Source organism: Dasypus novemcinctus, chromosome 6 (assembly GCF_030445035.2).
Source record: "Dasypus novemcinctus isolate mDasNov1 chromosome 6, mDasNov1.1.hap2, whole genome shotgun sequence".
Taxonomy (NCBI): domain Eukaryota; kingdom Metazoa; phylum Chordata; class Mammalia; order Cingulata; family Dasypodidae; genus Dasypus; species Dasypus novemcinctus.
The window spans coordinates 36,684,596-36,710,992 of NC_080678.1; the positions used below are offsets into that span (position 1 = coordinate 36,684,596).

At 47.5% G+C, this 26,397-nt stretch overlaps 1 protein-coding gene across 1 annotated transcript in view; it reads right to left on the reverse strand.

The window, feature by feature from the left end:
* Positions 1 to 26,397, reverse strand: part of FBXW4 (F-box and WD repeat domain containing 4) — an 88,936-nt gene that overhangs the window by 2,256 nt on the left and 60,283 nt on the right. Inside the window, exon 6 of the mRNA XM_058298537.2 lies at positions 9,626 to 9,691. Within this exon, the coding sequence (XP_058154520.1) occupies positions 9,626 to 9,691 (66 nt within the window). The remainder of the gene's footprint in view (positions 1 to 9,625; positions 9,692 to 26,397) is intronic.

Genomic DNA, 26,397 nt, shown 5'->3' on the forward strand with positions numbered 1-26,397 from the left:
AGTCCCAGGAGATGTTAAAATAAGTAAACACCTTTGTGCTCAGGGAGAGAAATCGCTGAGAAAGCAGCTTAGCGGGCTGGTCCCTGGTGTCCGGGCGGCTGCCCCGCCCGGGGCTAGCACGCCTCCGTGATCACAGCCCCCAGCCTGCTGGGCCCCCGCCTGCTCCCCCCCCCCCTCCCCGCCCCGTGGCCGAGAGCAGATTACTGAGAAGAACAATTTCTTTGTCACTGTGTAATTCCCTCCGTGACCGCGGCAGTGGGCAGACCCCTTTGCCCTGATGCCAGACCCCTAGCAACCCCGTGGGGGGCTTTCTGACCCTAGCAACTACCCCTCAACATCAAGTGCACCCGCTAATCCCTGAGCCTGGAGGACGGGTAGAAGCACTGAGTTTCTGCAGAATGTTTGGGGACAAAAGACAAGACGGGAATCCCCAAGGCCAGGCCCAGTCCTCAGCTTCCTCTGAGAGGCTCTGGTGCTCCTTTCTGGCCTGACAGGAGAAGCAAGGCCTTGGACACTTCACAAGGCGGAAGAGAACTTCATGTCCCACCACTCCAGCTTTGGCTCAGTTAGCGTTTCAGCAAAGGGCTTGAGGCAGACAAGGCTGCCTGCTGCATGTCTGTATGAGCTTCAGCTCTGGTCCCTCTACCCCAGAGACTCTGACCCTCAGTCGCTCTCTCCTCCAGCAGGGCCACCATCTTCTCTGATGGCTGAGGGAGGAAGCTGTGTGATTTTCTGTCCACTGCCTTTCCCTTTGGGCCCCGGACAGCTGAGTGACTCCAAATACCAGGGGGAGAGGGGCTAGACTAAGTGTACTCCTAGACTGCCCCCAGCTCCCTCACACACGTACATTTGTACACGCCCAGTAGCACTGCTTTGGTCCAGAGTTCTCCTCCCTCTCCTTCCAGATTTGGGGGCCCTGCCCCCTCCATTAGTGAAGACTTAAAGAATGATTGAGGAGCTCTCCCCTTTAATCTAGAGAAGTAATTTCATGTTTGTTTGAAATAGAAGATGAAAGGCAGTGGGGGGGGGGAGGGGGAGGGGGAAGGGGGGAGTAAGGGAAAGGGGCGTGAAGCTCAGCATGGCTCTACCTGCCCACCCTTGGTCCCAGGGTTCAGAGAGAAGGAGAGCTGGGCACGGGGCTGGCCAGTTTAGCAGCGTCATGGGCCCAGACCCAGCTACCAACCTGGGGCCCTGCCCTGGCATCTAAGCCACCACTGGAAAATGTTATGGTCAGTGTCTGCAATAAGAAATACAGACCAGCCCCGTGGACCCCGACCTTCTGGGTGAAGCCCAAGGGCCAGAGCAAGCACCAGCCCTTGGGGGCTGTGACAAGTCCCAAAAGCCCCTTGTCTATTAGCCCTGCCCAGGCAGACAGTGGAGTTTCTTTCTCCGGGCTGTTCTCTGGTGCTTGAAATGGCCACACACACTTTAAACGGACCAATAAAGAGATACAATTTCTTTTGCCTCTAGGCCCGGGACCCTTGAGGCTCTGTTGTGCAGGGCTGTGAGGTTAAGTTCAGAGCATAAACTGACCCACCAGGCTCTGGGAAACAGTCGGGCTCTTCCAATAGAGGCTCGGCAGGACCATAGGAGCCCTGCTGGGGCTTTGATTTGGGAAAACAAACAGAAATGGCACCGTAGGCCCTTCACAGCCCCCACCCCAGGGCCAATTTAACTAGAAACCTCTGGCTCAACTGTTTTGGTAGAAGAAGAGATCGCCTGACAATAGCCCCAAACTTTGGGGAGAAGGGGGACAAAACAAGCTGTCTGTCTTCTCCTCCCCTCCTCCTGGGCTCCTTTTCTTACTGCAAGTGTGTTCTTGTACAAACGATTAGATTGTAACTTGTATAACATGGTGACCCCCAAATTCAGACATTTCACCCCTTTTCTCTGGAAAGAATGTTAAGAATGCTTCTCGGCCTCTCACTGTGGGGGGCAGTAGGGGGTGCGGAGCTTTGGTTGTCACACGACTTGTGTGGGAACAGGGCTGCCGCTCGGAGTCCTGGGCCAAGACAGGAGCAAGGGCCAGGCCTGTCCCTATAGAGGGCCAGACAAAAATTTCCATTCCCTTCCAGCTCCATGGACAATGCCTGGGCCTCCACACCCCAGCCTCCTGTGAGCCTGACTCCAGCAATTCTCTCTCGACCCAGGGAAAGATAAAGACAGAGGGGGCTGCCCTGGTGAGCCTAATGAATAAGCAAGGGGCAGCCTGAAGGAAACCTATCCCCTTGGCTCTGGCTGTGTGCGGGCTGCTCCAGGACCCCCAGCCCCCAGCCCCAACTACCTGGGCAGGAAAAAAGCAAGCAGTGTGGCCACATCCACAAGAAGCCCCTTGGAAAGGGAGTCCCCCTGGCCCAACTCACCCTGCTGTCCAGACAATCCTATTGAAGCTAGAAGGAAGTGGAAGAAGAGGAAATTCCTGGCAGGGAAGAGGAGTTTTTAAATAAGACACTGATACCCCATCATCCACGCTGTGGGAACAGCTAACTGGAGGTAGGCCCTGGCCCTGAAGAACTGGATCTCCCACTAGGGAGGGGCCGTGAAGGCTAGGCTGGAGTTAGACAGAGGGGCAGTCCCTGGCAAGGGCCCCTCCTCCCTGCCCTAGCCTGGCTCCTGCAGAGCAGCAATGCCTGAGGCCCTGCTTCACTCCAGCCTGCCTCCTCCCCTGCGGCTTCTCCCAGCCTCCAACACAACCCCCGCTTCCAAGTCTGGCCTGCCTGAGCCCCCTTCCATAGAAGATCCTTCTCTATAAAATGCTCCTGAGATATACCTCTGGCTCCCACCTCCCAGCCCATATCTAAGAACGCCATTTATAACATTCGGGCATCCTGCTGATGCTCCCTGGAGACCCAATGGGTAATCTTCCTGCATCTGCTGGGTGTAAGGCTACCCCATCTGGCATGAACTACTCTGAAATGCAACAGTGCCTTCTAGGGGAGGAAAGGGATGGAAGGGTGACCAACAGTTCACCTTCCTAGAGCTCCTCTGCTGGGCGGGGAGGGCAGGGGGAGCACGAATGGCCTCTGAAGGTATAAGCTGGGCCCTACATGGTTGCCATGAGAATAGGAGGTTGTTCCTTCTTTCCTCTCTCTTCTTCCCTCTCTTTCATCCTTCAATCAACAACCATTTATTAAGCATCTTCTGTATTCAAGGCATTGTACTTGATATACACTGCAGGGAGATGGGAGCTGTGACCTTGAAGGAGACATTGTGCTTCAATCCAGTGAGGGAGAGAAGTCTGAATCACATAGACAACTAACTGAACTCAGCGTGTGACTTGGTAGGTACTATGAGAGAATGTTTCTTTAAGAAGACAGAAAATTTCTGGATGAGGGTGTTGTGCTGGTTTTTCAGTAAGTGCCAGGATTGTAACAGACAATGAGGGGAGGAGGTGGTGTTCCAGGTAGAAGTAACAACAACAAAGATGCAGAGAGGGGGCAAATGGGTTGTGTTTGGGCTGTGGGTGGCAGTCTGGCTTGGCCTGGGGGCTAATGTATGGGAGGGGAGCTAGGAGAGACATGGCTGGCAGGAACTAGTTTCCAGACCATGGTGGGCTTTCAAGTCCACATCCTTCAGAGCCAGAAGACTTTTGAGCAGGGAGTGACTGCCCTGGTCCAGACTCTGACTTCAGATAAGGAAACTGAGGCCAAGAGAGGAAAAGTGACTTTCCTAAAATCACACAGTAAGAAAGGGGAGAGCCTGAACCAGTGATAAGGGCTGAGCTTCTAGAAAGCCAGTCTGATTGCGGCTTTCAGGGCTGACAGAAACAGAGAAAGAAGTTGGGGAAACTCATCTGCCTGTGCATTTGCTGGGGCCAGATGGGACTGCCATGCAGGTCACTTGGGGCAGAGTAGCCACCGCAGCAGCAGCAGCTCACTCAGAGTCCACACTGTGTGCCAGGCCCTATGCCAAGAGCTTTATACATAGCAACTCATCCAGTCCCACAGTGGGCCTGAGGTAAGTTTATTGATGAGAAAACTAAGGCTCGGCGGTTGCATATAAGTGTTAAGGTTAAGTCTCTGCTCCCAAATGCACGCCTTGCCGTGGCACTCCCCATCTTCACAGACCAGGCCACTTGCCGCTGACCTTCGACCTCGTCTGTCCAGTTGTCCCCATCTGACATGTGGGGCCACCTCCAAGTCCTGGCCTAATCTTTGCAAACCTCTCCATCTTTCAGGTGCCAGGGAAGGCCCTATGGTAGGGACAGTGAGGGAAAGCCAAATGACACTTGGCTTGCCCCAGCCCCGTCAGGGAGAGAGAAGGACCCTTCCCAAAGAGCACACGGCCCCTCACATGCAGGCGAGTGTGCACACGCACCCGCCCGTGCACATGTGTTCAGACACAATGGCTCAAAGGCCAGGCAGCCAGGCAGCCCACTTTGTACTGCTAACAAGGGGACCGTAATTACAGGAAGGGGCAGCTGGGTAGATAAAAGGATACAAAATTTCAACATCTGTTGCCATAAAGGGATAAGGAGAAGTGAAATGCAAAGTATCAGTTTGGTGTCAGCAGGCAGAGAGCCAATTTCAAAGAGTTCAGCGGACAACAGGACAAGAAAGAAAAAGGAAAGGGGGGAGAAAGAAAGAAAGAGAAAGAAATTACAGGGTTCCTTAAAGAGGTAAAGAAAAAAGAAAATAGGGGGAAAAAAGCTGTCAGTAATATTTTCAAAGGCAGGTACTTTAAAGAGGGGCAATTCCCGTAATCACCCTGAGGGCCAGGCCCCCTGCATGGGGTGGGGGCAGAGGGACAGGGGATAGGGACAAAGCCACACCTGGGTTGAGTCAGGATGCGCAGCCCAGCCTGAGTTCAGGATACTCTTTCCTTCTCTAGACGGTTTAAAAGGGCTCCTCCCAGATGCCTCCTGCCATATTCCTGACACAATAAATCTATTAATATTCGTATTCTGGGCTCAGTCCCGGGATAACAAGATAAGCTCCCAGCTTGGAGGGGGAGCCAACCAGGCCACACCTGTGGTGATGGAGTGCCCTTAGGCGTGCTCTAACCCTGCACTCAGCGGGGAGGCTCACTAGCTACAGCCACTAGGCCCTGGAGCCTTCCTGGTGAAGTGCTATTTACGCTGGAAGGATGAGCAAGATTTCATTAGGCAGAGATGGGGTGTTACAGGAAGAGGTACCAGCCTGAGCAAAGGCTCCAACGGGAAAAATATGGGGCACATATCGGAATGGGTGAGAAGCCTATTCTGTCCCTGCCATTGTTGAAAAAGAAGAGACCTAGGTGCTCTGGGATGGAACCAAAGGAGTAATGGGGCACTGGGGGTGGTCCGGGCCTGAAGGGGAGGTGGAGGTGAGGGGACATGTGCAGGAGTGTGTGTAGGGTCACACACAGGGCAGCAGAATGGCCAGCCAAGGACACAAACCCTTGGTGCCCTAGGAGCAGCCAGGTCCTCAAAACCCATTCCAATCTGCTTCCCTGCTGAGGTAGGGCCAGCTCAGGGCTATGCCAGGAGCCACTGGGACAACTCACATCTGGGATTCCAGGCCTCTCCATCCTGATGCCTGCCTGCCCACAGCTGCTGAGCTGGCCCTACTCTCAGGGTACCAATGCTAGATCCCTTGACAGAAAAAGAGAAAGCGCCAGCAAGAGAGAGTCCGAGGGGATTGGGGGTGTGAGGTGTGACCCACACAGCCAAACACTTGGCACCTCTCCTAGAGCCTAGCTCAAATGCAGGTAGAAAACACAGGACAGGCCTTGACTCCTCCAGACTCCAGGCTCAGGGCAAGATGGCTTTTGCCCAGTTCCTTGGGACTTGAATAGACCAAGGCTTCCCAAAGACACTTCAGAGGTTGGCTGTTGGCAGGGGCCATCAGGATGGAGGCACAGGAGCTCCTGGCACTATATCCTTGGCTTGAAGACCATCCACTCTGACAAGCGGGAACTCTTTCACATCTCCAGGTTAGGCAAAAGACTCCATCTTTCTACCCACTTGGCTTAGGTTAGAATCCCCTATCCTTGAGTCCAGCCTCCAATTCCATTGCCCCCAGCTTCAGGAGAAAGAAAGGCAGAGAGGGGACAGCAAAGCTCCTTGCTTTGTGGCCAATGGCAGAGTCCCTGCAGCTGCACTCTGACCCTATGTGCTCCAGCCAGCACGGCTGCCTGCACCTCCATCCCAGCCTACCCTATAGGGAGAACAGTCTCTCTAGGAGTGATGGAATGAGGGGCAGAGGGAGCCTGAGAGGGGTCCCAGGAATTCTGCAAAGCAGCCTAGACTGCCTGACAGTACCTCGGATGCACAGATGGCAGTGGGGGAATGGTTCCACTGAAGGTAGGGCTGGTCCAAAAGGCACCTACACCTCAAAGGTGTGTCCTAGCCCCCACCATTGTGCTGAGGGCAGCCCCTGGAAAGGCCATGCTTAGAGCAAAACTGCCCCTCCAGTACTTCCTTGCCCTGCCCCCAGTCATAGCAGACACATAAAAGAGAAAATCCAGGGGCTCCTCAAGTTTCAGCTGTGACAGGTTAAAAGCAAAGAATCCATCCAGCACCGCACACCGCCCAGCCGCCAAGTCCTGCCGGTGATGTTGTTCCACCTTTCAGATGGCCTGTCAGTCAGGCTTTGGTGTTATTGAAAGATCAAACTCTGCCCTGCCTGTTCATTACCTTAATCCTATTTTCTACATGGCTTTATTATCTGCTTGGGCTTCTCTGGGAAAGACAGCTACAGAGCGTCATCCTGTCCATCTGTTTCCTTCCACCACAAGAGGATACCTCTAACAGGGCATCTTTTCCTCAATCACTACACCCGCTCCTGTGTTCCAAGCTTCCCTGGTGTCAGGAGAGATGTTTCAACAAGGCCCTGGCTCCTCTGAATGGTGAGAAAGGGAGTCTGGGGGCTGGAAAGAAGATGACTCCTTGGCAGCCCTGCTACAGCAGCATGAGCTGGCCCTGGACGGCCAGAGGCCACCACGTCCTGTAGTGACTGTTTTGCCTCTGGCTGCAGGGAAATCGAAGTCCTTGCTGCCTTGTGCCCATTCTCACTGAGGTTCTCTCTAGGTTCAGTAAACACCCAGGGTTTGGGGTTCGTGGGTCTGGGGTATCCTAAATGAATGATATTCAAAGAGCATTCTCTCTGAATTTGACTATACATCTGTGCCCAGGAGCACCTCCCACCAAGATAACCACAGGCAGAAAAGATCCCCAAAGATTTCCCAACCTTTGAGATACAGCCGGGCCATTGTGGTGCATCCAGACCACCCCACACCTCCCAGCCTATCCAACATCCTGGGCCCAGGCCAGTGATAGTGCCAAGCACCAAGTCCAGAAACAGGATTCAGGGCTCTGGGCAGAAATGCTCATCTCTGGCCTGCAGCCTTACTGTCAGAAGGTCTACCTCCCTGGCCACTGGCCACAAGAGCTACACATTTTTTGAGGTTTAAAAGACTTAGCCCCCACAAACTCCAAGGTATGAGTTTCCACCCACAACTGTGGGTGGAAGGGAGAGAGGAGGAGACCACGTGCATAGGTTAAATGTCCTCAAATGACAGACACTATATGGGGCACTTTTTCAAAAGAACTTTTTCATACTAGTTCTGTCAGGTAGGACTAATTAATTCCCATTTTGCAAATGTGGAAACTGAGGCTCAGAGAGGCCTCAGGTCATAGAGCTAATAAGTGGCAGAGCCAGTTCTGGAGCCCAAGCCAGTCTGACTATGCAGCCTCCTAGTCATACTCCCTGGCATGCTTCTTTCCCCTCCCAGAGAGCCTCCCACTGCCCTAGACCCAGCTCATTCAAAAAGAAGGGCCAGTAACAGGAGGTTTGGCAGAGTGGGCTCATGGGAACAAGTTCAGATGGCAGGAACTCTCACATCCCAGGGTCTAAACAAAGGAGCCTTCAGGAGTTTTAGCTATACTGGCAACAGTGTGATGCAACCAATGGCTACATTAGCAAATGTAGAATATCTAGAATAAGGGAGGTGATAACATTTACTTACCATTCATCAGACCACACCTGGTCTGTTCAGTGTCAGTTGTAAACACACCAGGTCAAGAGGGATAAAACCAAATAAAAGAAACTTTCAGGTGAGAAAAGTCCTGAAACCAATGAGGCCTAGGCTATTGGTCACCCATCCAGCCATTCGTCACCTTTCTTGTTAACAACCTGGGTTCTGCTCATCCCCATGTTCATGGGAGGAAAGCTGGGTTCTTTCCCAGGCCCAGGAGATGAATCTCCACTGGTCATTCCATTCCCCTGGTGAGGGTTTGGTTTAGGACGAACATGTATGTAATTTTGGCTCACCAGATATGAAGGGAAGTCTGCTCAGGGGCTCAACATAATTATGCTGGGTTTTAAAAAAGCCAATCTCGAAAGGTTACATACTGTGTGATTTCATTTAAATAACATTAAATGACAAAATTATAGAAAGGGAGAACAGCTTAGTGGTTGCCAAAGGCTAGGGACACAGGGGGCAAGAGGAGGGAAGGGGATGGGTGTCACCACAAAAGGGTAGCGTGAAGGGCAGGTCTTGGTGCTGATGGAAGAGCAGTTCTATAACCTGACTGTGGTAGTAGTTACACAAATCTACACATGTGACAAATTTGTATAGAACTACACACACACACACAGGTGAGTGCATGTAACACTGGTGAAATCTGAAAAGGGGCTCTGGATTATATCAATGTTAATTTCCTGGCTTTGATATACAATAGTAAGATGTTACACGGGTATCTCTCAGTCCTATATTTGTAACTTCTTACAAATATAACTTTCAAAATAAAAAGTAAACAAAACAAAACCAGAGGGAAGCAGCTGTGACTCAATCAGTTGGGTTCCCATCTACCACATGGGAAACCCTCAGTTTGCGTCCCGGGGCCTCCTTGTGAAGGCAGGCTCGCCCATAGGTGTCACAGAGCGCCACCCAGTCCAAAGATGCCTCGGAGAGCTGACTCAGCAAAGGTGATGCAACAAAAGAAGGGAGACAAGCAAGAACACAGAAGAGCCTGCAGCGACTGGTCACAGAGAGCAGACAGCAAGCAAGCCACAAGGGGGGGAGGGGAAAATAAATAATAAATACAGACACAGAAGAATGTACAGCGAATGGACACAGAGAGCAGAGAGCACACAAAAAAAGTCGCAAGGGGGTAAAAAAAAAACAAAAAACAAAACAAAACAAAAAAAAACAGAATGGGAGATAAGCAGACGGAATGGGTCAAGCCTGCCGAAGCAGAGAATTATGAAAAAAACCTGTGTGTATTTTGACTGTTCTCTATAATTATTTTTATAGGCCTAGCGACTACTATCAAAATTTCTTTAGTTAAAAAAAATTATCTGTGAGGATAGGTGGGATTTTATGTAGCCACATAGCCAGGCACTCCTCAGAGAAAGAATATCATAAATCCTAGTTGTTGTTGTAATAAATTCTACCTGAAGTTATTTACCTATTATAAATTACTTCAGCAGTCCCCTCAAACTGCTCCTGAACGATTCTCTGTGCAAATGTGTCACAGCTAAGGCTGTTAGCAGGCTACAGGGTGGGGTCATTCCCAGCCTCCTCCTGGACTCTCAGCTGGACAACTGCAGCAGCACTGACTCGGCCAGCTCTGTCTTCTGCCTCCCTGGTTGCTCCAGTCCCACCCCCACTGGAAGTGATGATGAACTCAGGAATCTCTTACCTGTTGAGGTCCCAGATTCTTAGGGGTGAGAAGTGCCCACAACAAGCCGTGCCTGTCACAAAAGAGCTGCCAAACAAAAGAAGAACAGAGTCAGATCTGGCATGTCAGAACTTGCAGCGGAAATGGCTACACAATTCAAAATGCCGTCCTCATTCTCCAGGGGATCGTGGGGTTAAGCCCAAAGGAGAGAAGCAGCCAAGAGAAGTCATCAGAGGAGTTGTAGGAAGACAGCTGGGAGCAGGGTGAGGGCTGTACGCCCCGGAGCTACTGGTCAGAGGACTCGTGCACCCAACGATAGCTGAGCTTGCTGTTCAGACTGACTCGGGTGGGCAGAGACACAGCTCTGGATGGACTTCTCTGAGGGAGAAGGAGCTCACTGGGCTCAGTTGTATGAAGCCTGAGATCACCGTGCACATGGCACAGACAAGGTCTGTGAAGAGGGAATCGGGGGCTGGAATGCAAAGCCCTAACTGGAAGTGGGGGTGGCTGGGGGACATTATTGAAGGTTATAAGAGCTGGGAGGACCTGGTAATGTGGTACAAGCACAGGGTAGGTGTAAAGAACCAAACTGAAAATGAAAAGATATGAAAGATGAGTAAATGCCATGGATGGGTGATATGCTGATTCACCGGGAAGGAGAAGCCAGCTGGGGGGGAAGGGGAGACGGGACAGGAATCAGGCAGAGTTCAGAAGACAGTGACAGACTCAAGGGTCAGGTGACAAGGAGCGCTCTGACCTTATTTTCTCGAGTGTCTCTAAACCTCACAAAAGTTCAACAGACATAATCTGTATAGTTTCATTTTCAAATGGAGGCTCAAGCCCAGAGGATCAGTACAATGAACCAGGCTGGCTAGGACTAGAACTTGAACCTAGGAGCCAGACCACTCCTTTGTTAAAAGATTTGGTAGGAGTAGGGAAGGGGAAGCCTTTAGGAATTCCAGACTTGAAAACCTAAAAGGCAAGGAAGAGAGCTGAAAATAGTTGGGTCACTCCGTAGCCCTAGGGCATGGATGGGCCATGTCCCTGCTTGTCTGGTGTGGAGGGGAGGGGTCTGGATATACTAATGACACGTTAGCAACCCATCTGCCCTGGCCCCACCCAGCACCTGTGGCTTTCTGATCCCAAGCGCATAGGTGGGGAGATTTCTACAGAGAAGGGTCTGAAGAAGCTGTGGCTTTGGCTGGGGTAGGGAGCTTGGCCCCTCATTTGCTGATGGGAAAGATGTTAGGGCAGGCATTAGCCAAGTCACTGACTTACAATCAAAATTGCAGGGCAGATGTCTCCTTTTAAACCCCAGGCTAATAAAAAGGCCACATGAGCTACCCTCAGGTTTCTGTGCCTCAAGTCAAGACGTCCTGTAGGGACATGCCCCATCATCCCAGCTCCCTCTCAACCCATAGGATTGCCAGAAGCCACTAAACTATAGAGTAGTAGTGCCAGCACAGCCACTGTCATCATATCTCAGGTGACTCCAGGCCTGAGAAATAGCCCCTGGACACTGAAGCCCCAAACTTAACAAAGCAAGAAGTTGCCCTCTTCCTCCTCCCCCAATATTTTTCTCTTTAGGGTAATCCATTAATAACTTTTAAAACCAATTACCTTGGGTTGGAAACATAATAGCCACTTGGAAATCATTCGAGGGGACAGTTGGGTTCTCCAGACTTTTGCAGGGTGGGGCTGGGTGAGGGGCGCCAGCACAGACACACAGACATCTCTCAAGGAGGCCCGTGGCAAGTTCCTGACTGGCCACAGGCCTAAATTAGTGTCAAGGTAAGTCAAAAGCAAGGGAGATGGGAGGAACCTGGAACTTTAATCCCTGCCACTCCCACAGTTCTGACCTCCCAGCAGGGTCCGGGCGGGGTGGGGTGGGGTGGTGGCTGCCAACACCCTCCCCAGGGATTACTGTCCTCTATTCCTGCCCGCCCACCCCTGGTCCTGTCCACCTGCCACCAGAAGGACTGCCCCTCACCTTCATGTTTAAGAAGGGCTTTCTTAGTTGCCTGGCCATGACACCCTATAAACTTTTCTTTCTAAGAGTCACCCTTTCCCCTTGCCTGAACCACTGCGAAGCAGAATGGAAGAGGGAGAGAAAGTAGAGTCTTCCTGGCATGTATGAGGATATAAGAGCTTAATCAAATTTAACACTCATAAAAAATCATCTGAGCAACAGTCAAACCAACAGCTTGGAGCCAGGTCCTGCTGGGGGACACTCACCAGGACTCATACCCATCCATGGGGACTGCCCAGGACTCTTGGGGATCAAGCTGGCTGCAGACAGTTCTGCACACCTCTACTTCCTCCCATCCCACCCCCAACTCCCATGGACTCTAGGAAGCAGGAGGCAAATGCCACAGGCCAGTCACATCTCAAGTCAGAAATGGATGTGGCTCAACCAATTGGGCTCCTGTCTACTATATAGGAGGTCCAGGATTCGATGCTCAGGGCCTCCTGGTGAGGAAAAGCTGGCCCACACCGCGAGCTGGCCCATGTGATGAACTGGCCCATGTGGTGAGCTTGCCCATGCAGAGTGCTGGCCCACACAGGAATGTGGCCCTGTGCAGGAGTGCTGCCCTGCATGGGAATACCACCCCATGTAGGAAAGCCGCCTCGCACAGGAGTGCCAGCCAACGTGGAGAGCTGGCGCAGCGAGATGACACAACAAGAGAAATAGGGAAAGAAAATAAGAAGACATAGTAGAACAGGGAGACGAGGTGGCGCAAGAGAGTAATCTCCTCTCCCACTCTAGAAGGTCCCAGGATCGGTTCCCAGAGCCACCTAATGAAAATGCAAGCAGACACAGAAGAACACACAGCGAATGGGCACAGAGAGCAGACAATGGGGGGAATGGGGTGGGGGTGGGGAGAAATAAATAAAAGATAAATCTTTAAAAAAAGAATAATAACAAGGATGTACCCAGGGCAGTCTCTCGAGTGTGGGACAGACACAAGGAGCAAAAGTGAAGGAATCCACTACTTGAGAGCACCCAAACCATGCTTCACACCCCACAATGGTTGTTGAGATAGAAATTTTATTCCCATTGTACAGAAAGGGAAAGTAAAGTGACAGCTGCCAGGCTTCCATGAATTGACCCTGAATGTTGCAGCTACATGCAGGACCTGCTACCCATACACCTCTCCCTCCAGACTCACCAGATAAGGTGCTTTGAAAAGGGGCCAGTCAGGTGGGATCTTTGCCTCAGAGGCAGCCTGGCCATCCTTACTTCTCTAACCTCCCCAGGTGATTCAGCCTGAGCATAATGCCTTGCTCTCATTTCCTGTTTCATTTGCACCAGCATGATTTGAACAACCAGACTCTCTCCACATCCCTCGCTGTGCTGGGTCCTAAGTATGTCAAAGGTTCCCAATAAATTCCTGAGATCAACTCAATATACCATGTACCATACCGTCTATGGTCTTCCTAAGGACGGCTCAAAGGATATTCCTCTTTAAAAGTCTCTGCTGTAACCTCAGTTCAGGGTTTAAAGTTATGGAAAAAACCCAGCTCATCTCAGCAAAGAAAGGAAGCTCAGGGTTTCTGACTTCAGTCCCACTTGTTCTCTCAGGGGAATCCGAGGGCCAGGGGTGGCAAACTGTGCCGCCGACCAGAGAGGCAGGAGCTCCCCAGGTGGGCTGATCAGCCTTCCTCTGAATCCCGACTGTATTTTGCTTTCTCCCTCACAGGACAAATGGTACTTCAGGGTTATCTTCCCCTTTCCCCTTTGAGATCATGAGCTGGTTGGTGGGTTCTGTGTAGTGGTCCTTCCCCAAATCACCAGACTCAGACCTGCATGACACAGGATACAGTCAGACATCGCTGGGGAAGTGAGAAGTCCCTCACAAGCACCACCACCAGATGAGAAATGAGAATTACCAGCAGTACCTAAAAATCAATGTCAAAACACACACTTACACACACATGCACACACTCTTTCTCTCTCTCTCCTTTCCTTTCTCCCCCTGTTTCTCTCTAAAATAAGTTATTCTGATTCCATAAACTCTACTCTTTTGGGACCAGAAAGCCCTAACCAGTTAACCTTCTACAACTTCGCACCTGTCCCAGGCCTCATCCCAATCATTATACTACCTTACTGGCCCCTTGGCCTCAGCTCAGGCAAACCTGGCATCATAAAGACCATCACCAGGTTGAAGAGCAAAGATTTAAGGGCCTTCACAGAGAGAGACGCAGGAAAACTGAGGGGTGCTCAAGTTGAGGAATCAAAAAGAATACGACTTAGAAAAGGGAGAAGGTAAGGAAGAAAATCAGCTGGCCATGGGCAGGATGAAAGGAAGGTGGATTTCTGCTGCCTCTACCTTAGTTTTGGCCTTTTTAATCACACTAGTATCTTATTGAGCACTTACTACATATGAAGTGCTGAGCAAGTGTTTCAAAAGCATTACTCCATCTAATTCTCACAACCCTATGAAGTAGGTATCACTTTCCCTATTTCACAGATCAGAAAACTGAGGCACAGAGAGGTAATGTGACTTGCTCTAGCTCACATGGGTAGCAACTGGTAGGCCTGGAATTTGAACTCAATCAGTCTTGATTCCATAACACCCTCACCCTATTAAGTTCTCGCCTAGGCTGCATTTCAAGAATTAAGTCTTGTCTGCATCCCCAGTACTTAGTATAATGCTGGACACATTAAAAATTCAAATACTTGTTGAATGAATGAATGAACAAATGACTCCTGGAAGAAGAAAGAAGAGGCTGAGTGGCTCTGAGGTGTGGAAGTAGCAGTGGGGTGCTCAGCAGCTGCTGCCCCACGGCTGGCCTAGAGCTGCCCAGCTGTCTTGGGTTCCAGCAGCCTCTGAGCCCAGGCTGACACACTTTGGCAAGGGAGGCCACCAGAGCTGTCACATCATTCACCAACATGCCCATCAAGTGTATTCAGTTCTCTTCAACCCGCATTGGCATTTTAATTACTGTTGGGTAAACTAATTTGTACAAATGAAGGCCGGGCTCCCTAATAGAATATGCAAGCTCTCTGACCTCTGACAGGCACTGACACAAGATACAAAGGCGGCTGAGGAAGGCTTTTTATCTGAGCCTTATTACTCTCCATTACTCCAATTAGTCAGGCTCCAGTGCTCCTAATTGGAGGAAAAATTGCAATTAAATCAATTTTTAATGGGCTGCAAGTGGGCTCCTGAACCGCCCTGCCCGTGAACACTGATATTATAGCAGCAAAGGTCACAGTCCTCATCAGCACTTGGGGGTCCCCCAATTTCCCTTGATCTCCTCCCTAAATACCTCAAGGAAGCTCCTGCCCTTCCACTGGCTCAGCCAGCAAGGGTGAGAAGGAGGGAGTCATTAGAACATGTCAGGTCTCATTGCTGCTGCCACCATCTGCTAACCTCCAACACTGACATCATTATAGTGGGTAAGTCCCGCAGCATGAATACAGTGCGAAGGTCACACAGACTCTGGGCAAGGGGAAGTGGGCAAGCCAGGAGCAATGGCTGTGGTGAGGGAGGGAGACATCAGCAGAATGGGAAGAGGAGGTCAAGGAAGTCGGGAAGGGGAATGATAAACACAGGGGTAGGTGGAAGTGTGAGGCACTCAGTGCCTAAGAACCAGCCAATAGGGCATCCTCAGGACACCAAAGGAGAAGGGAAAAAGATGTGTTTGGGAAGGGAAAAAAAGAGACAAACCTTGTTCTGTCTCCAGCAAACATCCCACTTGCAGCTGGGGAAACATCCACCTGAATGCAATGCTGAACACGAACCAGAAGGCTAAGCATCACATCAGAGTTGGGGGGGGAGGGACAGTAGCACACTTGCGGGGCCTACCAGTCACGGCAGCCCTCATCCATAAAGGCGAGAGGAGACACCCAGAAAAAACACTGTGATGCCAGGGATGGAAAAGTGAATACAACTTTGTTCACCAAACCAAAGGATAATGAGACCAAGAGGTCCATCTGAAGCTTGAATGAATAAAGTTTGAGGCAGGTGCTCAACTGCTTGAGCCACATCTGCTCCCCAAGGCAAAATTTTTAAATGTTTTATTTCACACGGTAACTGGCATACTCTTAACCTCAAAGAGATGATGCAGACAGAAACTATACATTCAAAGTTTAGCCAACTTCATGGATAATTGAACTATAATGGATTAATAAGAGAAAGGAGCATAGCAATGCCTTCAAGGGGGGCAAGACTAAAAATAGGCTAAATAAGTGGTGGTCCATCTACCCAAAGGAATATTACATAGTCATTTAAAATGCTCTTCCCAAAGGATACAGGCAAAAGTAGGGCACAAACAGCATTATTACAACTATTTAAAAAATAGCCTATGTACAAAAAAGGAAAGACTGTAAGGAAATACACTAAAATGCTTGGGAAGTGTTTGGGAAGTAGACTGACTGGCAATTCTTTCTTTTACTCTCTAAAGCTCAATTTTTTCATCTGTAAAATGTAAATAATAATAGTACCTAGGCAAAGGCTTATAAAAATTATATGAGATAAAATGCTTAGAGCAGTGTACAGCATACAGCAAACACCCACAGATGTAAGTTATTATTGTGCACCAGCAATAACCAATTGAAAAGGTAATAAAAAATCCCATTCACAAAAACAACAAAAAACTATAAAATATCCAAATAAACCTAACCAAGAAAAGACAGAGAGAGAAAACAGACTCATGAAAAAACTATAAAACTCTACTGAAGGACACTGAATTACTGAATAAGTGGGAAAATATATCACGTTCATGGATGGGAAGGAGTAACATTATAAAACTGTCATTCTCCCCTAATGAATCTATTAATTCAAAACGGTCCCATCCAAACAAGATTTTTTACTTAATCAACTGATTTTAAAATTTACCTGAAAGAGGAAATGAACAAGAATAATCAGGAAATATTTGAAGAACAATGACAAAGAAGTTTCTCTACCAAATATGAAAACTTACTATATAAAGTATTATGTTCATGTTGCAATACACAAAAGAACAATGAATAAGAATAAAGAATCCAAAACCACACCAATATATGTGCAGGAAATTTAACAGATTCCAAGAATGATTTTTAAAGGTAGTGGATAAAGAATGAACTAATCAATAAATGCTGAAGAGTCCACTGGATATGCATTTGGGAAAAGATAAAATTAGAGCCCTACCTCACAGCAGACATCAATTCCAGTTGTATTAAAGTCAGAAATATTTTTAAAACTATATGAAAACCATGAAAGCTGTAGAAGAAATGCAGGAAGACAGTTTTATAATCTCAGAGTAGGAAAGGCATTCTTTTTTTTCCCCAAAGATCCCGTCCGTCCGTGCCCCCCCGCCCCCGTTGTCTGCTCTCTGTCCATTTGCTGTGTGTTCTTCTTTGTGTGTTTGTATTCTTGTCAGCAGCACCGGAAATTCATGTCTCTTTGTGTTGTGTCATCTTGCCACGTCAGCTCTCCATGTTTGTGGTGCCGCTCCTGGGTAGGCGTTTTCGCGCCGGGCAGCTCTCCTTGCAGGGCACACTCGTTGAGCGTGGGGCTCCCCATCCCCATGTGGCACGGCACTCCTTGCACACATTAGCACTGAGCATGGCCTAGCTCACCACATGGGTCAGGAGGCCCTGAGTTTGAACCCTGGACCTTCCATATGGTAGGCGGATGATCTCTCACTTGAGCCAAATCTGCTTCCCAAGGAAAGGCATTCTTAAGACAAACACAAAATTCTGAAGCCATAAAGGTAAAGACAGAACTAACTTCCAGATAACAAAAACATCTGTATAAAATGACATAAACAAAGTTAAAACCAACAGACTGAATGGAATTGCCATATATATAAAATAATCAAAAGATTAATAGCCAAAACACATAAAGAAATCTTACAATCAAAGGGAAAAAAGTAGATAAGTATGAATAATTTATAGAAAAAATATACATGACAAAAAAATCCCCACACAAAATAAAATAATGTTTAACTTTCCCAGTAACCAAAACAAAAATAATTACCAATACTTAACACAGCATTTACTATGCGGCAGGGGTTATTTTAAGCACTTTTCATGATTAGTTCATTTAACACTCAAAACATTCCTACCCAGTTGATGATTTTAAAGAATTATTGTTTTTTTGAAAAAAGATTTATTTATTTATCCCTCCCCCCACCCCCGTCTGCTCTCTTGTTTCCATTCACTGTGTGTTCTTCTATGTCCGCTTGCATTCTCAGCAGCACTGGGAATCTGTGTCTCTTTTTGTTGCGTCATCTTGCTGCGTCAGCTCTCCATGAGTGTGCTGCCACTCCTAGGCAGGCTGTGCTTTTTTCACACGGAGGCGGCTCTCCTTGCGGGGTGCACTCCTTGCACATGGGGCTCCCCTACATGGGGGAGACCCCAGCATGGCATGGCACTCCCTGCACATGGCAGCACTGCATGTGGGCCAGCTCACCACATGGCCAGGAGGCCCTGGGTTTGAACCCTGGACCTCCTATATGGTAGGGGGATGCTCTATCAGTTGAGCCACATTCGCTTCCCTGTTAAGTTTTTTTCTAGGTGTGATAATGGTATTGTGATTACATTTTTAAAAGCATCACTGTCTTTTATTATGCATAAAATTATTGTTATAGAGCTGGCTACCTGATGTGCACAGAAGTCACCAGGATCTTGAGAAACTGGACCTGAGGGCTGCGTAAAACATGCAGACAATACCATTAACTGCCTAGAAAATCGCCTTGGCCTGGTTTGATTGGCTAGGCATAGATTTGCCCATATATGGGAAAAGCAGGCTTTCTACCAGAATTTCCTTGTTGAAGGACCTCATGTATTGGATTTGCCTGGGGTCTTGGACGTCTGTGCATGCTGAGGTGACCTGGGCCTGCAAAACAAGCTCAAAAGCTAATGAGAGAGGGGGGAAAAAAGCTAATGAGGAAGCTAACAGGTTTTGAGGGATTTCAAAATTATATGTTTGCCATTAGCTTCAAAATAGTGTGGGAAGGGGAAAGTGGGTAGAAGGAGTTATTGATAAAACAAAATTAGCCAAGAGTTGATCATTATTCTGTCTACTTTTGTAATTTTCCATAATAAAAAGGTTTTCTTCAAGTCACTACAAGGTATGTACTACCAAGATTATCTCCCTTTTATATATGAGGAAACTGAGGACTAGAGGTTAATAACTCACCAAGGTCATACAGCTAGTATAGGAGGGGGACTCGAGATTTGACCTCAGGCAGTTGGGCTCCAGAGTCTAGCTCTTAATCACTATTCTATACTCACTTTCCAAAATTAGATATATTTTTTTACCCATCAGTAGAGTAGGCTACAGTTTTTTAAAAATGCTATTAAGTATAAGAGGAAATAGGTACTTGTATACATTGTGGGTTTACAGTCTGATATAGTCTCCCTGAAGGACAGTTTGGCAGCACTTAAAAACTTTTCAATGCACTTATCCCTCAATTCAGCAAATCCTTTCTAAGTTTCTTTCCTAGAAAAATACCTGTCCATATGCAAAAATAGGCAAGTACACAAATGTTTCCTGAAGCATTTTTGTAATAGCAAAACATGGGAAACAACCTGAAGGTCCATCAATAGAAGGATGGTTAAGTAAACCATGATGCATCCATTACTCGGAACTACAATGCTGCGGTTAAAAAGAATACAGTAGAGCCATGAATTTTGACATGAAATGATTTGTAATCTACATGGGTAGATGAAGAAAGCAAGCTACAGAAGAAATGCACAATGGGAGCCTAAAACAAAGCAAAATCATCTATTTGTATATGTACACATACTTATGAAATTATATGATGTCTGATATTTGCTTCAAGATCTAGAGTGACACATATATGACTTCCTGCAAAAATAAGGATGTGGGGGGCAGTGGCTCACAGGTAACTGAAGGGGATTTTTACTTTATATCCTATGTATTTTTTAACTGGTTGAATTTTGTACAATTAGAAAAATTTTATATATTACCTTTAAAAAAAATAGAAATAGAAATTAAAAGGATGGTAATAAAAATACTTTTTTTTTTTTTTTTTGGTAAAGTTTTAGTTAAGAAAATTTACAACAAAAATAGAGGGGGGAAGTGGACTTAGCCCAGTGGTTAGGGCGTCCATCTACCACATGGGAGGTCCGCGGTTCAAACCCCAGGCATCCTTGATCCATGTGGAGCTGGCCCATGCGCAGTGCTGATGCGTGCAAAGAGTGTTGTGCCACACAGGGGTGTTCTCGTGTAGGGGAGCCCCATGTACAAGGAGTGCACCTGTAAGGAGAGCCGCCCAGCATGAAGGAAAGTGCAGCCTGCCCAGGAATGGCACAGCACACATGGAGAGCTGACACAAGATGACGCAACAAAAAGAAACACAGATTCCCGTGCCGCTGACAACAACAGAAGCGGACAAAGAAGAACACACAGTGAATAGACACAGAGAACAAACAACTGGGGTGGGAGGAGGGGAGAGAAATAAATAAATAAATCTTTAAAAAAAAGGGGTTTCCCATACACTCTAATATCTCACATTTTCCCCTATTAAGAACATCTTACATGAATATGGTAGATCTCATCATTTTTTATTCATGAAGCCAATGTTTGTGAAAGACTTTTCTCTACTGAAGGTATGTTTTTTCGTTTTCTTTTTTTTGTCTTTATTTTTTTAATGTTATATTAAAAAAATATCCCCCTCACCCCACTCCTCCCCCCATAACAACAACCTCCTCCATCATCATGAGACATTCACTGAACTTGGTGAATACATCTCTGAGCACCGCTGCACCGCATGGTCAATAGTCCAAACCATAGTCCACACTCTCCACCCAGTGGGCCATGGGAGGACATACAATGTCTGGTAACTGTCCCCACAGCACCTCCAGGACTACTCCAAGTCCCAAAAACGCCCCCACATCACATCTCTTCCTCCCACTCCCTACCCCTAGCAGCCACCATGGCCACTTTTTCCACACCAATGCCACATTTTCTTCGATTACTAATCACAATAGTTCATGAATAGAATATCAGTAAGTCCACTCTAATCCATACTCTATTCCTCCATCCTGTGGATCCTGGAATGGTTGTGTCCACTCCACATCTATATCAAGAGGGGGCTTAGATTCCACATGGATGCTGGATGCAATTCTCCTGCTTTGAGTTGTGGGCACTCTTGGCTCCCTGGTGTGGTGGTTGACCTTCACCTCCATGTTAGCTGAGTGGGGTAAGTCCAATAAACCAGAGTGTAGGATTTGCAAGTCTGTTGAGGCTCAGGGCCTGGCTATTACATGGTCAGTCCAGAGATTCAGGTCCCCTGGGTATACACTAAACCCCAGCACCAACTACAGATCTGGTAAAAGTAACAGGAGAGGCTTGTGAACAAAGATCACACCTGAGTCCAGCTCCATCACACAGAAACACAAACTCCAAAATAGGGCCAACTGACATGGCACTGAACTCCATCTGCCATGACCATAGAACCTGTGGGTCTCTGTAGTCTACTTTATCTGTCTCTGGGGCTCTGCTGAGGTGTGCGTAAGGGCAACCCCTCTGATAACTTCCCAGCTCTTTTTGGAGACTCACAGCCATATAAACTCATTTGTCCTTTCCATTCCCCCTTTTATTCAGGTCAAAAAGCATTTTTAACTCCTGGTATTATATGTAGACTGAGATATTCTGCATAGTCTGAGTTGAAAATACTCATTTTGAAGTTGCTTGAAGATGAGTTGCATATTGATGGCACACTGAATTAAATGAGATTTTGAACAGCTCACAAATAATTCTCTTAGCTCCATCCTGGACCTGGCTGATGCCCCTCCGTCAGGATCTTTCACCTAGAGGGCTCCTGAGTGCCTAGAGAATTCCACAGAGTTTCACCCCTGTTCTGATAATGTTTTCCTCCTAAACTTTTGCTCCACAACCACCATCTCTGTGAAAAGGTAAACAACACGTTCTCGAAACAGGTGATCTTCCAAACTTTGCTGTGAGATCATCTAAGGCTCAGACCACAGCTTGCCCTGCAGCAGTGTACTCTGATGATTATTGCTGCCATGTGCTTAAGCCTGAAGGTCAAAATGTATTTCTAACTTCAAAAGAAAAAACGTTTTTCCTTTTAGGCAGGTCCACTTTGGCATCATGGCCCAAGGCCTGGACCAACATTTTTTCCTGGGCACTGGGTGGTTCACATGGTCTGGTAATTACTGGAGAGAGTGAGGCTGGACAAGCTCTAGTGTTTTTTCAGGTTTGCTGATGAACATAAGCGGCTGGTATTTAAACAGGGGCATGGGAGGATGACGAGAACCATTAGGCTCACCTCTGGCTCCACAAACAAACAGAGAGGAAAGCAGAGCTGGGCTGGAGAGCTGCACAGATAAGGCGGACACAAACTCAACAAGTTTATTTTAAAATTTGATTCTTTCTAAACATACCCACATTAACAAATCACAGAGAGACCCTGAGCCTTGATCCAGATTTGGGTAAGAACATTAAGTGTTTATAATGCTAATAGAGAAGAGAGATGAGGACAGGTCAAAGAGAAATCTGTATGACCTATGACCCTAAGGCCCTACATCCCTGAGGCCCAGAGCAATGGTGTCCCCTAGAGACTGGCCTGGCTCTTATTTTCACTCTCAGTGTTCCATAAGCACCAACCTGGGGGCAATCATTTTCATGTGCTAAGCATCAGAGCACAATCAAGACCTTCTAGAAAGAGATTCTCTTTAAAAAGCAAAAGGCTGGAGGACCAATCCACACTGGCCACCACATGATCACATGGCCTTCTTCATCCACTTTGGCAGGAAAGTAAGATGACACACCAATGAAAAAGAGTCCCCTGGTGACAGTAAGCAAGCTAAAACAAAGGAGGAGACAGAGAATGGGAGTGTTGACCTGTGGAATCATGACCACCATCTGTATCCCTGGACCACTTCCCTTCCACCAAGACAGGAGGAAAGGAGGTGAAGCTGATTGCTGCAGCATTTTCCACCATCATCCTGCAGGTAGGGGCAGAGTGGGGTTGTGAAGAGGGTGTCTTGTAAGTTGATAGGCCAGTAGAGCCTGCTATACATTATAAATTATACACAGCAGGTCTACAGAAGCAGTTCCACATCAAGAAGAAAGGAAAAGACTGTCTACACAGCAGATAAAGCCTGCACATCAAGGAGGAAGTGTTCCATTTGTAGATGAGTACCAGCAAACCTTGGTTTGCAATGCAATCAATAGTTCTTGTGTTGACTCATTCCCTGTGATGGAAGACCACAAGGTCCCCAGAGTTCTTGCATTGGTCACACAGACTGAGGGCTACATTACAGTGGAAAGTGGAAAAATCACAAGGCTGCAAATAGTACAAGAGTGAGGGTTCTGAGGTTCTTTTCTGGAAGATTCCATTACAGGGCTTTTTAGGAAGGCAAGGTTCTCAGGAACCTCCTTGTTTCCAGACACTAGCACCAGGAAATCTTGGCCTTGAACTTTGTTCCTTCCCAAGATTTCCTGTTCTTTTGACAATGGCACTAAGGAAAGGAGAAGGAGACCCTGTCTTCTGCCCCATTCTGGGAGGTAAGCTATAATCCTAGAGTCTAATTCTAAATCTTGCAGCCTGATAGGCCTCTTCTCCTGGGCATCCCAGGATTTGGCTCATTTTTCCAACCTCATGTGCCTATAGTCAGGCCCTTTCCCCTCTGCAGGTCACATTAGGAAGATGGCAGGTTTTCCTAAGGATACCATCAGTGGCTTACAAGGGAGGAATCCCCAATCAGTCAACCAATAATGGAGTGAGGAAGAGGTGGTTCCTCATAAAGGCTGTAAGACAACAGTTCCATCTGCAGATTCTGTTTGACAGCTGAGGGTCAAGGTCTCTGAATTCAGTCACCAACCACAAACTTGTTCAGACACTTTGGGACTGGATGTCACCATTGTGATAATGGTGGACACCTATTGTTCTGTCTGCCCTACAATCTCCCTCCATACACGTGATTCCTGAGAGATACGCCATATTCTTACATGACTCCTTCCCTGGTCACAGTTAATTGATTCTTGTGTGGGCAACTGACCCAAGCTGGGTCAATGAGTCTCTGCCCTGGGATTTTTGGAAGCCAGCTACTCTCTGTGACTTAAGCTATGAGGTGCCAAACTCAGGAGCTCTTGGCAGCCTCGTGGAATAAGCTGAACAGCTGTGAGAAAGGAAGGTACTAGACTAGGAAGAAAGAGAGATAAGCAGCACCCCAGAAGCTGGACAGCTATTCCTGAGATCCTACTGTATTTATTCTCTTCTTTGGCTTGATTGCTCACTTTTTTCCCTTGATTTTATAAGCCAAATATCCCTAGTTTTACATAAGTTCATTGGAATTCATTTTCTGTCACTTTCAACCAATCTGTCCTAACTAATTTAAAGCCTCTGTTCAGTAGCTGCTAGGTTTCTCACCCAACTGTCAGATGAGCAAAGGACTTTGTCAGGGCTGGTACCTGCCTACCTGTTGGACACCTTGAGGCCTGGCTGAGATCGGACACCTCAACCACAAAATCAGTAGCTGCTGGGTCTGCTAGAAGAACAGATGAAGCAGAGCAGCACAGGCTGGCCTGGAACTTCAGAAAGTGGGATGAGGTGCACCGGAGTGAACCTCACACCAAGGCTAAAGAAGGGTGTCAGAACAAATCTCCCCTCCCACTCCCAGTAGAGGGTGGGAGGATAGTCTTAACAGCAGCAGATATAAAGATGCTTCTTCAGGACAGGATTATATTTCCTAGGGAGAAAGCTAATTTTCAGAAATTTGGCCTCTTGGATCCCTTTTTAGGGAATGTTGAAAGTGAAGGTTCTACTTGGAATCACAAGGTTCACTGTGATAACATAGAGTTTGGTCCACTCTCAGACCCTACCATTTTCAACAACTATAGCACCATGTATCTGAGAGATGGATAATTTAAAGATACTTTCCAGATATTTACCTGACTTGAATAAAACACATGCACAATAATTAAGATAGTGATGGAAACACAGGGATTAATTTTACTATTTTCCCATTTGAACATTTTCATAAAATTAAAACACACACAATTAAAATGAACTGATTGTGATCTTCTTTTATGATCCCAGCAAATCTTGCAACTTCTTTCATCACTTCCCCACACTGATCTAGTAGTAATGGCTCAAAAACCAAGGGGAAAATAAACCTGACCATGAGAGGCAAACTCAATATTCCACTCCTAAATTCATTTGAGTGACATCCAGTAAAACGGAGGAGAAATCAAGTAGAAAATGCATACGTAGCACATAAAAAAATTTTATTTAAACACACACACCCAAAAGTATTCCCCCCAAACTCTCATTCTCTTATTTTTAAATGACCCTGGCCCTAGGTGAGAAAGACATTTGAAGTTGTAAGTCAGAAATGAGGTGTGAGGAAACTAAAGCCCATTTATAGAAAACCACATTCTGGAGCATAAAAGTAATACGTAATATATATGCATCATATAAAAACTCTATCAATATACCATTATATTTTATATACATAAACACGTGGATGTCAGTGTAGATACATATGTATATATCCATATATACACACAGAAATTTTGAAGCAAAATAACAAATGTTTGAGCTTCAGATTCCTCTGAACACCCATATCCTTATAGGTAGCCACCATGGGAGCCTGCCACAAGCCAGCAGTCTCCTGCCTGTTCCTCTCTGGGCAACTGCACTCCCCAAGACTTATAAATTCTAATCAGTCCTTGCTCTCCATAAAACCTCTCCTCCATGCGCCTGCTCAGGACTTTTCCAACAGCTTCCCACTGCCAGCCTCTAGGCACCAAATTCTACCTCCTACAGTCCCATGACAAGTAAATAACTTGGCGTATTTATTTTCTGGGAAAAGTCTACTCCTTAATGTTTAATTTCACCTCTTTGGAACACTGGAATAAAGACCAAAGACATCATGAGCCACAGGGAAGCATTGGGCCAGGGTGGTGCCTGACTCGATGCCATGCCCACCATGAGCGCTACCAGGCCCTCCCCTAAAGCATCATGGTCTGAGGCAGGGTAGGGTGCAGTGCCTGCACTATCCATGATCTGTGCGGACATGCTCAGATGCACCCGTAAATGGCCAAATTACAGGTTTTTGATCCTCTACTTCCCTCTCTGTCACCCTCCCCAGGTAAGATAAAATAAGGTCACCTTATTCTTTCAATCTGTGCTTTTCCTTGACAGTTACAGTGGGTGGGGGTTACTAACTGCCAACTGTAGGCTCCAGCCAAGCAAGCTACAAGAAACCATGTGCCAACTTAGGCCAATGCGTTCTTTCCTGCTGAGTTTCCACACCTCACTCCCACCCAAACAACATGGGGAACAAAACTGTGGAGATTAGCATGTCTACACTTCACTCCCCACAGCCCAGGGCCAGGAGGCGGCTGCTGGCAAGTCAGCCCTGAGTTGCCCACGGAGGTGGAAAGCTATGCTGTGGCTCAACTCCCAGGTGCAGCTATTTGGCTCCCAGGAGGAGTGAGAGCCTGGGCCGAGTCACAGCCTTGGGAAGAGGTGCATGCCCAGCTGGTTGTCTTGGCCTTGCCATCCTTTGCTGAGAAGGCACACGTAAGCTCATGCACACACACACACACACACACAGTGCCTTGTGTTTACTCTCCTACGTAAGGGGACACACAAGATGCCACAGGCACACACTCATGCACCCATCCACCACTAATGTTTCTACTCTTGGTGAGAAAAGAATGGGTCCCACCATACACACCACACACATACCTGTGCACACTGTACCCCACAGGACTCTCTCTGCCCAATCTCACTGGGCAGTTATAATTTTCAATCAGCCCAGGTGTCAAGCCCCTTTGACTTTCTCCCCTTTTTGGCCTGTC